Source organism: Pteropus alecto, unplaced genomic scaffold (assembly GCF_000325575.1).
Source record: "Pteropus alecto unplaced genomic scaffold, ASM32557v1 scaffold21, whole genome shotgun sequence".
Classification (NCBI taxonomy): domain Eukaryota; kingdom Metazoa; phylum Chordata; class Mammalia; order Chiroptera; family Pteropodidae; genus Pteropus; species Pteropus alecto.
In genome coordinates this window covers 21,215,444-21,227,222 of record NW_006436282.1, presented here as the reverse complement: position 1 = coordinate 21,227,222, position 11,779 = coordinate 21,215,444, and the positions used below count along the sequence as shown (strand labels likewise).

Here is an 11,779-nt window from a genome sequence, read left to right as displayed (position 1 = left end):
GCACATCAGTAATCTGAATTCAATAACATACAGACTTTTAATATGAGGCTAACACCAGCTTTGTTTCTGAAATTAAAGAAAGTGAATTAGTTTACATGTTCAGATATGGTTCCCAAATAAATAGATGCCACACGCCTCTTTAATTTCCTGCTTATGGAGTGAGTGTTGTGCCACCTTTTCTAACAGGCCACCATTTCTTATGTGGGGAGAAAGTAGCCATGAGAAAGCAGGTAAAAAGAACATCTGCTGATTGTAACTGCCTTGGCCTCTTTTGTCAACTCACAGGGGTTAAATATGAAGGCCAGAACATTTCTTAAAATGTCTTGGGATCAAATTCATCCTAAAGTAAGGACCAAAATTTCTTTCTTTAAAAAAACATTTATACAGTACTTGGAAAATTGTAAAAATTAAAGGCCAGTCCTTCCAATATATAAATGCCAACCACTGCTCTGAATATTTTATGTGTATTAACTCACTCTTCAAAGTGACTTCTAGTGTAAGACTAGGGATCAGCAAACTTTTTCTGGCAAGGGCTAGACAGTAAAAACTTTAGATTTTGAGCACCTGTCTCAAGTACTCAACTTGCATGGGAGCATGAAAGCAGCCAAAGACAATATGTAAAGGAATGAGCATTAATGTGTTCTAATAAAACTTTATTCACAAAAATAGTCAGCAGGCTATAGTTTGTCAATGCCTGTGCTGAACTAACAAACGTTGAGTCCATTCTCAAAAATCAGTTTCAGGATGTCTTATAATTAGCTCAGAACTCAAAGCTTGCCAATGCCTCAAAGGCCTTTTTAGCTAATGGTGGGTCAAATCATCTCTTTGTGTTTGTGCTGTTCCATCTCTTAGTGAACTTGGAGAGAATTATGAAATTTTAATCTATGGCATACCGATGCCAACTTAAAATGAAGTAAGGCAGGAAGTGGTTGAATTATATTGCAATACAACTGAGAATACTGTAGTACTAAGGGATCTGATCCGCATCCTTGGATTGAAAGGTATTGCTGAAGCATCATTAAGAAGTTATAGAACCCTGAGAACCACAACAGAGCAAAGGACAATCAGAACAGTGTGATTATAGACTTAGTAAAAAGAGAGTTACAAGAACAATTCACCAAATTATTGATGCGTAATTACCTAGAAGGACACAAGGGGCTGGATGGCAACCAATATGCTTTTGTTGAGCTGTGCCAAGGCTATTTAATTTCCTTCCACAGTAGATGGGAAGATGACACTGGCCATGTAAATAAGGAGGAGGAAAGAGATACCATTGCTAAAGCAAAGCTTGCTATTCTGTCCGACGAGACAAGGAGATACAGTGTAGTTAGAGCTAATGTCAAGAGAGGCTATGATCTATAGAAGGACACAGCCAAGGAGATTGATTACCAATGGCTCAGTTAGTGTCAGCTTGGAAACGATGAGGGGAGTGGTAGACTGAGGCAAGGAGGCGGGACCCAGAAAGCACCTGGGCTGTACTGGCTTTTATTAGCAATTAACAAACTCGTAACCCAGTCACCTACAATCTTGAATTGAGAAGAGCTCATTGAGCACACAGATAATTCCCTGAATTAAGGGACTAGCACTCGGAAAATAGAAATATAATTTCAAGTATTCCTGACATAATGATAATGGATTTGGTGTTTTTATGAATGTGAAGGTCCATTAAAAGCAAAAGTAAATCTAACAAGGATTTGTGAACAGTCACAAGATAAGAAGAACAACTTTAAAAAACTGAAGTTCCTTACAGTATATACCAAGTATGAATCATCCTAGAACTGAATTGGAATATATTTGCTAATTAGTAAGGCAAACATAACATTAAGAAGTATAACAAACTGGAAGGTGGGCGTAGGAAACCAGGATAAATTAAGCCCCGACCAAACTTGTCCAAGGATTCATAGTTGGCCTCTGCAACAGACGAGGGTGTGGGAAAGCTAGGCTTTGCAAAGAAGGAAAAGCAAAGACAAAATATTTTTAAAGGGTGGAAAATACCATCTAGGAAGAAGTTCATCTAGAAAAAAGTACTACGGGGCTATGGGGTGACTTGGCATCTACTGTGAAGTCCATGAAAGGTCTAGCACAGCTCTGGGAAAATGGCAAGCGTCATCAGGAGACACAGCATCGTGATTCTCCTTTAGGGCATAGGGGAGGAGTACAAAATAGCAAGCAGAGGGAGCGGTTATGACAGGGGACCTCACACTTGAGTACGTGTCAGGATCACCCTAAGGGCTTATTAAAGCCCAGATTGCTGGACCCCCAACTCCAAGCTTGTTATTCAGGAGGTCTGGGGTGAGCCAGAGAATCTGTATGTCTGACAAGTTCCTGGGTAATGCTGTAGCTGCTGGTCCTGGAACCACATTTTGAGAATCATTGGGTTAGAAACCCAGCCCTGGATTTGCTCTGGGTCTGACTCTGGCTCTACCTGTCCTGTGCTATTTGTCTCATTTTCTCTTGTAAAACAAGAGGGATAACAATCCCCATGGGACTGTTGTGAAGAATAACATATGTTAAACTCTTAACCCAGTGCTCGGGGCTCATTAAGCACTCTATAAGTGTTAGCCCTCATTACTATTAAAAGACTGTCAACAAGCAAATAATTAGGCGATATCACTTAGGGTAGTCGTGTTAAAACTGGGATGATCTGAGATGGTACCATACACATTTTTCTGATGGAAAGTGGAGCTGAGGTTACAATTGTGTTTTCAAACATCTCACTGCTTGGTTAGCCAGGCCACCTTAGGACACATGCTTGCCTCGGGTAAAGTGGAACCTGCTTTTATCAGCATTATCTCTCAGTTAATGGTTAACCAGGTGAGTAAAATGTAAAGCATGTCTTTAAAACCCCACTAGTGAGCCCAGTGCTCTGCACCTGCTCCCTTTCTCGGCCATACCTAAAATTTTATTGGACCTCTGAGTCACGGAGCAGACATACTCCAAGTAGCTCAAAGAGCAGTCATTGCGAGGATGTGCTATTTGCTTTCTGTTTGGATGTGCGAGGACGGCCTTACAAAAGCTAGCACCTCCTCGTAAGCATTATGCCCGCAGTCTGGACCACCTCTCTCTCACCCCCATCAATGAGTGATGGTACCTCGGGTTGTGGGTGTCACAGGCCAGTACTGATAACAGAGCATGCATTGTGATCCATGATGCTATAGATAGTTCTGTTTTTCTTAAAAAAAAAAAAAAGAGCCAACTAATGTAATATTTCTTCTCTAGTAATTATGTAAAGAAATACACATTTCAAGTTAGATTTTAAGAAATAAAAATCACCTAGAGAGATTAAAGAAGATGCTCAAGAAATTTTACTTATTATCCATCACTGTTTAATCTCCCTTTCATTTTCCTTATTCTGTTTTAAGAAGAAACCTTCCACTTTTGCTTCAACTTCTGCTTCAGCATATATACTGTTCCTTGGTGGCCCTCTCCAGTTCAGGCTGTCTGTCCCCTGAGCCTTTGAATTCTAAAGCAGCTTGTCCTCGAGAGCCCTTTTCACTGCTCATGATATCACCTTGGAAATGACTAAATATTTTCTATATGCAAATGTGCAATGTCTGCATTACGTTAGACGTTCAGAGTATTCCAAAGAGAGAAAATGCTTTTTTTGTAGGGTTATACGTTTTGGTAGGTCACAGTACTTGTCAGTAAGAAAGTTTTTTATTTTTAAGAGCAGAAAACTTTTGGTTCTATCTTAGGGAAAAAAACTCACATGTCTAAACTTTTTTTCCCCTAATATTGGTTTTACTAGTTGTTTCTCCTTCAGTACAACGGGTCTGCGACCAAAGCAAGTCCAGCTCAGGACTAAGAAAAACATCCGACTACACTGGGAAGTGAGATGAAAGCCTGGGAGGAATAATGATGGGAAAAGCCCTTTTTTCTAGGTTGTGCGATTATTAAGGGGGATGGGAATAGACAAATGGAAAAAGTCTAGGATATAAAGAAAAGAAATATTTCTTACCGGGGAAGAAACAGCCTTCTGATAACATAAAAGCCAATTAAAAGGCAATGGGATTGATTTTTGTTTGTGGCTTGCAGAATCGATCTCATTAGTTCAGAAACATATCTGGATAGCTAGAATCGCTAGAGTTTTCATGTTCCCCCAAATGCGCATTTGTTTTAAAATATTTCATTTCAGTGAATAAAAGAAGAAAAGGGAGAGGATTATAGAATGGTAGGAACCCCTCCGAGTTTACTTTAAATCAGTGGTTCCAAATGTACTGAGTTAGTTGAGTAGGATATAGTCAATCGATATGGCTTGTTAAGATCTTCCAGACATGCCTAAAACTGAATAAATACCTGAAGCTACAAGGCTACAAGACGATGAAGTTTAGGTGTGGCAAATCAACATTTTTAAAGCATAAAGATAAAATGAAATGCTCTCGTAGGCTTAAGAGAACAGTTTTTGTTACAAAGAAAGGTAGAAGAGAGTGAAATGGGCAGATATTCAGGAACATCAAAAAATGCACAGAAAGGGAGAAAACGCACAGGAAGGAAGGGCATTTAAAGTGGTATTTAAAAAGTGAATACAATTCACTAGGAGATAAAATACAGTGTCACTGCAATTCAAGACATGTCACTGTCATCTGTACTTGGCTTAACCTTTGACAATCAAGAAAAAAATGCCGGTTCTGACCATGAATGCTAGAAATATCAGTTCATCAATTCACTTCTGCATTAAAAAGTTTTTTTTTTTCCACAGTAGATTGTTCTATGGCAAGGGAGATAGGAAGCAAAGCTGCATAAAATGGAGAATGATTTGAAATAATCACATGTAATTTTATTTCCCTTTTTTAAAATTGCTTTTTATAATCCCATATTCACTACAGGAATCTCAAAAAAGAAAGACAAATGACACCAAATCATTTACAGTTACAAAAGAATTTCTACTTATTATGGATGCTTTAAGTAACTCTAGTGGAATTTAATTTCGTATTAGTCATGCAAGTGAATCTTGATGTTTGGCCTTTCCAAAAGGCCAAACAGAAATTTCAAATATTCCAGGAAAAAGTATTAGTCTATGTTTAAGTAAGAAGTTGAACTGCCAAATACCCATCTCACTAGCCTAATAACAGCATTGAGTAAATCTGATATGCTATTAGTAACAGTTTGAGAATTCTAAATGTCTTATATTAGTGGCCTCTACCCTTTTTCTCATCATTTTACCATATATTTACTGATTGCCCACTGCTGCTTGGCATTGTGCTCAACGCTAGGGAAGAAAGCACCTATGATTAAGACTGACGAAGTCTCTGAAGCTGGTATTCTCCTAAAGTAAGATGTACAAGCAACAAGTAAACAATCACATATGATAAGAAAGTATATTAAAGCGTGTACTAAGTACTACATATAAAATACACAAAGTGATAGGACAGAGAAGATCTGCAGGTGCTAATTTTCGTGGGGCTCAGGGAGTACTTTGGTTCTTCGGTGAAATTTGTTCTGAAACCTGGACATGCAGAGAACTAGAGGAATGAAATCCAGGCAAAGAGCAAAATGCAAAAGCCCTGAGGTAGCGGTACTGTGGTTTGATGACAGAGCGAGTGGGGATGAAATGATGGTCCAGACAAGGCGGTAATGAATGCCGGAGCTGCACCATGGCTCACAGGCATAGCAAGAAGTCTTGTTTTTATTTAAAGAGCCATGGGAAGCTGTTGTAACTGTTGAATTTATAACTAACAATGATGATTTGGGCTCCTGTTTGGTGAATAGAGCGTGCGTGCGTGCGTGTGCGTGTGTGCGTGTGTGTGTGCGTGTGTGCGTGTGTGCGTGTGTGCTTGTGTGTGTGTGTGTGTGTGTGTGTGTAGGCTGTAGGGAGAATGCCAAGAGCAGAAGCAGGGAGACCAAGCAAGGAGCGGCTGACTTGTAATAATCCAGGCGAGAAACGATGATGGCCCAAACCACAAGACGATCGTGGAGATAGAGAAGAGTGGCAAATGCAAGATACGTTTGGAGGTAAATTTGATTATTCCTAAGAGAAAAGGGTAAGGGTAAAGGCGTCAAGGTTTGTAAAGTTAGGTGACATTTAATGGAGTGGGGTCCTGTTCTATTTTGAACATTAGACTAGAGGTGGTCTGTGGGACATCTACTTAAAGAGGTCAAGTAGACAGATGGAATGAGGTGCTTAGGGCCCAGGGGAAAGGTTTTAGCTAAAGATACAAATTTGGGAGTCGGTATTCTGCATAGTTCCTGGCCGACCACCCAGGAACACATTTAGTAATTAATAAATGTTTACGAAATGACTGATTGATAATTGACGGGAAGGGCAAGTGAGAATTTTGCATACTGGAAGAAGTTCTGAATCTCCTGGCAAAGAGTCCTCAGGAAATGCCAGCGGAGTGCCAGGTGCCGCGGCTGCTCAATAAATATTAATTTACAGCGATGAATCTCAAGAAAGCAATGAACTGTTATTTCAGTAACTGACCCTACCTGGCTTAATTGGCGCCAGAGCCGTTGTTCAGCTGCTTGTACCTTCTGTTCCTCATCCTTAGTATCTTTTCTCCTGGTGGTTTAATTCCTGACCCAGGCATCCTGCTTCGTTCTTGATCACTGCCTTTTCTACCCTCACATTCAGAAAATACTGTCGTTGCTCTGACTCTGTCCCTAATGACTGTCTCAGAACCTGTTCTTCACGGGTTTCTGAATCTGCCACGTGTCATGAACACTGAATACCTGTTAGGTGCCAGGCACCCAGCAGAGCAGATGTCTGCCTTCGGGGCAGACCTTAATCCCCCCCGAGACCCCTGAGGGAGTAAGTACGTGGGTGTAAGTCAGCTCGCTAGAAAGTAATCGAGGGAGGATGCAAGGTAAGTCTTGCCGGCTCTGCCGCCAGGCTCCCCTGTCTGGGTTTGCAAAGCTCGTTGGATTTTTTTTAAATATTAGTTTCGCCTAACCATTCATTGCACTGTATACCTGAAAGCTCACTGCTGCCTGCTGAATCGGTCTGTTCCCATGACTCACCTAGTTCTCCAGCAAAGTCCATTAGGTGGCAGGTAGCTGTTGATAGCCACCAAGCATTCAAGGCAGTGTCCGTACCATCGAGCAACAGTGTTCCATATCTCTGCGACTTCAGACTCAGTGCTCTAAGGTGGGGGTTTACCACATTCAACGAGAGGACCCTAACCAGAAAAGCCCTTCGTCTGGGAGGTTATTAATCATCAGAGAAACAAAGAGATTGAGTATGTTGGAGCAAGACCCTTGGGCAGGCTTGCCAGAGACCAGGTGGCTTAGAGGAGAGGGGCTGCCGACGAAGAAGGGTGCTGGAGGGCTGTGTGTAAAAGAAAAACGTGGACTCTTAACAGCTAGCTGAGGGGTGAGATGGCAAAGACAGAGGAAAAAACATAACGAATTCTTCAAAAGAAATAGCCTTTATGGCTTTATGTAAATGCGTTAATAAAGCTTCAGTCTCCCTGGCCAAACACACTGAAAGGCTTTCTGTCTTCATTAGGCACGTCCCCTGAGCATGCAGGTGTGTTACGAGGCAGGCAGACGTTTGCGCAGACAACATCCGCTGCAGGAGCGATGGCTTCACCCATGGCCAAGAGGAGGTCGCGCCTTCACTAGGAGGCCATGTCCTGGGAGGCCAAGCGATTTGGGCAGGAGTTATCTGCAGTTAATGCCGCCAGGGAGGACAAAGGGAACGGAAGCCACTCCCGCTGGCACTCAGCAGCAGCACCTGTTTTTCTAGCACGCTCGACCCTTTATCGCTGACACCTGTCTGGCTGGATGGGCCCCACGCTGCCTGCTGAGGAAATGGAGCTGAGGAATATCCATTTCAGGGTAGGTTTCACGGCAGACATGGGCTATGGAATTTCTAGAGGCGAGCTACCTATGAATCCGCCATCCACCCGGCGTAACTTATTGATGCATCAAATTGATAAAAGGTCAAAAGGTGAAAAAGCGCAGTTTAAAAGACAGACAAGAGAAACAAAGCTGCACGGGCTTCATGTCCCTTAGTCACAGCAGATGGTGGTGGCTGTGGCCAGCCCTGCTTTGCTAAGGCATCTGTAGCATTTCCTTTCAACACAAGTGCAATGTTAAAGAGAGATGCGGGGGACCCTCAGGCCACCGGATGTCTGAAGAGTTCCAGCCGAACCCTAGAAAGACTGTCTACGAATCTCATTTGAATTCACCCATTTCCACTGCTAACATTCCACCTGGCTTATAAGGACGACTGACATGGTTGTAAGGATTCTGAGAAACAAGAAATCTGTCTGTCTGTCCGTCTCTGTCTGTCTGTCTGTCTGTCTGTCTCTCTCTCACACACACACACACGTGCGCGCGGGTAAAATCTTAAATATATCTTTAATTACATACATCATGACTTTGTTCTCTTTTAATGACACTCAAAGTATCGACAGGTTCTTTGCTGTATCCCCAGCTCTTAGATCAAAGTCAGAATACAGTAGGCTCTCCACATATATTTGCTGAATAAACGAACACATGAATATTTACTATACCCTTGGGTTTCTGGTGCTCAACCTTGGTTGGAGACTTTTTTGCTAATACTCCTAGGAAGAGTCCATAACTGCATTCTAATCTCATAAACATTCTTTTCATGAAGACATTTAAACTCCTCTAGCTCCCTACACATAGCTATATTTTTTTCTGATGGAGAAATACTAAACGTAAAATAGGAGCGAAGGAATTTTTAACAACCTGTTTCTTAATTCTTACCCAAAACACTCTATTTAAAGCATTTTATTAAAATTGTATCCTAGTCTCCTCTTATTTGGATATTATTAGATAACCATAGGACAACAGTCAGCAGGGTCAGTGACACGACAAGCTCAGACTACCAAATAAGTGTGTAATTTCATTTTGGATTTTTCCTTAAGGATTAGATACTTTCTCCTCTTAAGCCATATTCTTAGAATGAGAATGTCAATTCTCTATTAACATTCGGATTACTTGATGAATTTCAATGCCCTTCAACAGAAGTAAAATTTTATGTAGAAACATTAATTAAATAGTACTAACTTGGCTTGGGTGTGGGTCCCCAAGTCTGAGACAGGTTCAAAACCAGACCTGGTCAGTCTGCCGCAAAGTACCGACGTTCAAGAACGAATCTCAAGAGTGTTGGAACTGGAGACTTTCTCCTGATAAAGCAGATGTGACCTTTTAAAAGACATCTGCTACTCTGTATTTAATCAAAGCCATAATAACAAAAATAAGCACGGACCTACGACTTTTGTTTGAGGAATATGAGTTTAGCTGTTAAAAAACGGGTCAGTATAAAAATAGAAAATAGAGCCCTAGTTTTGCCTTTCAAATCTTGCTGGCATCTCAGACAATAAGAGAACTGGTTAGTGAAGGGGGCTAGGGAAAGTCTTGTGGGCTGGTCAGCATTTTTATGGGTTGATATATTGTTCCAGCTTATCTCCAAGAATAAAAACACAGTCACTTTTCTTGTAGACTTAAAATGTCAAGTCAATATGACCAAGTATAAAGGTTTGCTAAATATGGGTGTTGAGGGTATCTAGATATTTCTTGTTCTCTATCTTTTCTCTGTTGGAGCATTCCATAATAAAAAAACAAAACAAAACAAAAAAACGATAGAAGAGTCAAATCATCAGGAACAAGAAAAACAATAAAAAAACCCATGTTTTTGGGGGGTTTACAAAGTGTTCTTACTTTGCCTCTGCAATGGTTAAAAACACGAGACAATCGATTCCAAGTTTGTTGGTATTTTTAAAATAAAACCTGTCTTCAAAATATAGGTTAAGATGTTAAATTTGGTGACATTCTAACAAGTGTTAATAGAAACAGCTCCCAGGAAACCTGCAAGCCCTCCAATATCAACCCGGTGCTGACAACACATCACATTTAACAAGGTGTATTGCAGATAGCTGAGTACTGACCTCCCCGGGACAAATAATCCTCTTGGGGCGAGGAGCCTCTTGCTGTAATTGATACACTGCCAAAAACAAAACAAAAGATAATTATAATTGGATAACAGCAACACATATCAACATGCCTTCAAACAGTTCCACCTAAATACACCTCAAAAAAGGCAAGTATTTCAAACCAAGAAAGAGGATACGGGCCCATTTTTAGGCCAAATAAAGTCAGATCATTTATATGGAAATTAGTCACTGTGAATGTAAACTGGCAAAATTGATTTTTTTATTCTTATAAGGCCAATTTAGTTCCGTAATCGTTACCGGCATTGTTCACTTTATGGCTTTCTTGGAAGACTAGATAAGGACTAAAATTCTCCTGACTATTTATTTTAAAGATGAAATTCTACTTGCAAAGACCGAAGTAGTAAGATCATGTAATAATAGGGTTCCTGAATTTAAATGCTGATGGCTCCTGACACAGCTGGGAAAGACTGGCTTTAGAAAAGGAATGTCATTTTCTGAAATGTTACAGTTATGTACAAAGACACAACTGATTCTGTGAGTGAATGGAACCGAAGTCACTGCTCTCTTCAGGAGCCCCATTTCCACCCTGCCTATCACCATGGCTTCTCATCTGTTTGACTGTCCCTCACACATTGCCATTCCTTTTTCTTGGGCTCCTTCATATCTTAAATAATAACAACTCTCTTATTTCCTATTTTAAAAACTGGCCTTCGGGCTCAGGCATGGAGAAAAGCAGGTAATTATATGCAAAAATATAATTGATCGGACTATTATTTGTGATTTTTCACATTATAACTGATTTTCTGCGGCTCAGCTAGTCTGGTTATTTCTCTTGGAAGAAACGACCCTTTGCGGGTACCCGTGGATTCTACTTCCATGAAAACAGAAGCTGAAATCAAGCCTAGCTGTCGTTATCTTCAGAATCTTGAGAGGAAAGAATTAATTTTAGATGGAATAAATCTATGGAAAGTTCAAAACTCGATCATATGAAGTGTAGATAATGTAATAAGATACATTGTCTTATTAAGGAGAATCTTCTGATTTATCCTTAGGTCTAAAAATAAAGAAAGAAATTTTAATTGAAGTGCAGATGGTTATATGGAAACGATGATGGGAATGATGGGATATATTTTATAATTGCGGCTCCCTCCACCCCATGCCTTCGGCTCAGTGTGGTTATTTTCGTACCTAATTAAGTGTAGACGACCCAGCTTTAGCACAGAGAAGCGCCTATCTATCTCTCTTACAGATGTTTTAATGTGCCATATTTCTGAGCTTAGGTTGCCTATACTAACGATGATGCTCGTGTGACTGAAGGAGAATTGTACCCATGTATGGTAGATAGAGTCAGAGGTTTTTTGTTTTTTTTTGTTTTTTGTTTTTGTCAAAAAGGAAACGTGAGGAAGAACTGCCCAAAGAGAGAGAAGTAACTGTGGACATTCCACTGACCATCCCATAGCGCCCACACTCTCCTTAAATAATGAGAGGCTCCTTTATGCTTCATGAATCAGCCTCAACAGCAGGGTGTAGTTGTTAATGAGTGTAACGGGAACCAGAGGGGCCAATTCCTAGAATCCTAGAGTTTTAGAGCTAAGGGGAATTGCAGAACCCACATCCAGAGAACACTGTCTCCTCTTCTCTTCTCGCTGTCAGTGTCTCTTGAAGCCAACGGTTACATGCGAAGGGCATGGCCGGACCGGCTTTGTGAATGCCATCCTTAATGGTTCCCTTGCAGGTGACAAAGGAAGTGCATCTCTTGCAAGAGAGAAGCAGTTTTAGCTAAGCGTGCCTTTGCAATTCATGTCAGAAAATATCTGAACATCTGCTACAGATACCATAGTCAGCATTATGTGGAATTTTTGAGGATGAATGGAGAGGAAGGGAAAAGAGACAGAAACCAACACACTGAGCGTGTG

At 40.8% G+C, this 11,779-nt stretch overlaps 1 protein-coding gene across 1 annotated transcript in view; it reads right to left on the bottom strand.

The window, feature by feature from the left end:
* CHN2 (chimerin 2) overlaps positions 1-11,779 on the bottom strand; it is a 264,233-nt gene that overhangs the window by 107,284 nt on the left and 145,170 nt on the right. Inside the window, exon 3 of the mRNA XM_006912029.3 lies at positions 9,858-9,913. Coding sequence (XP_006912091.2) covers positions 9,858-9,913 — 56 coding nt within the window. The remainder of the gene's footprint in view (positions 1-9,857; positions 9,914-11,779) is intronic.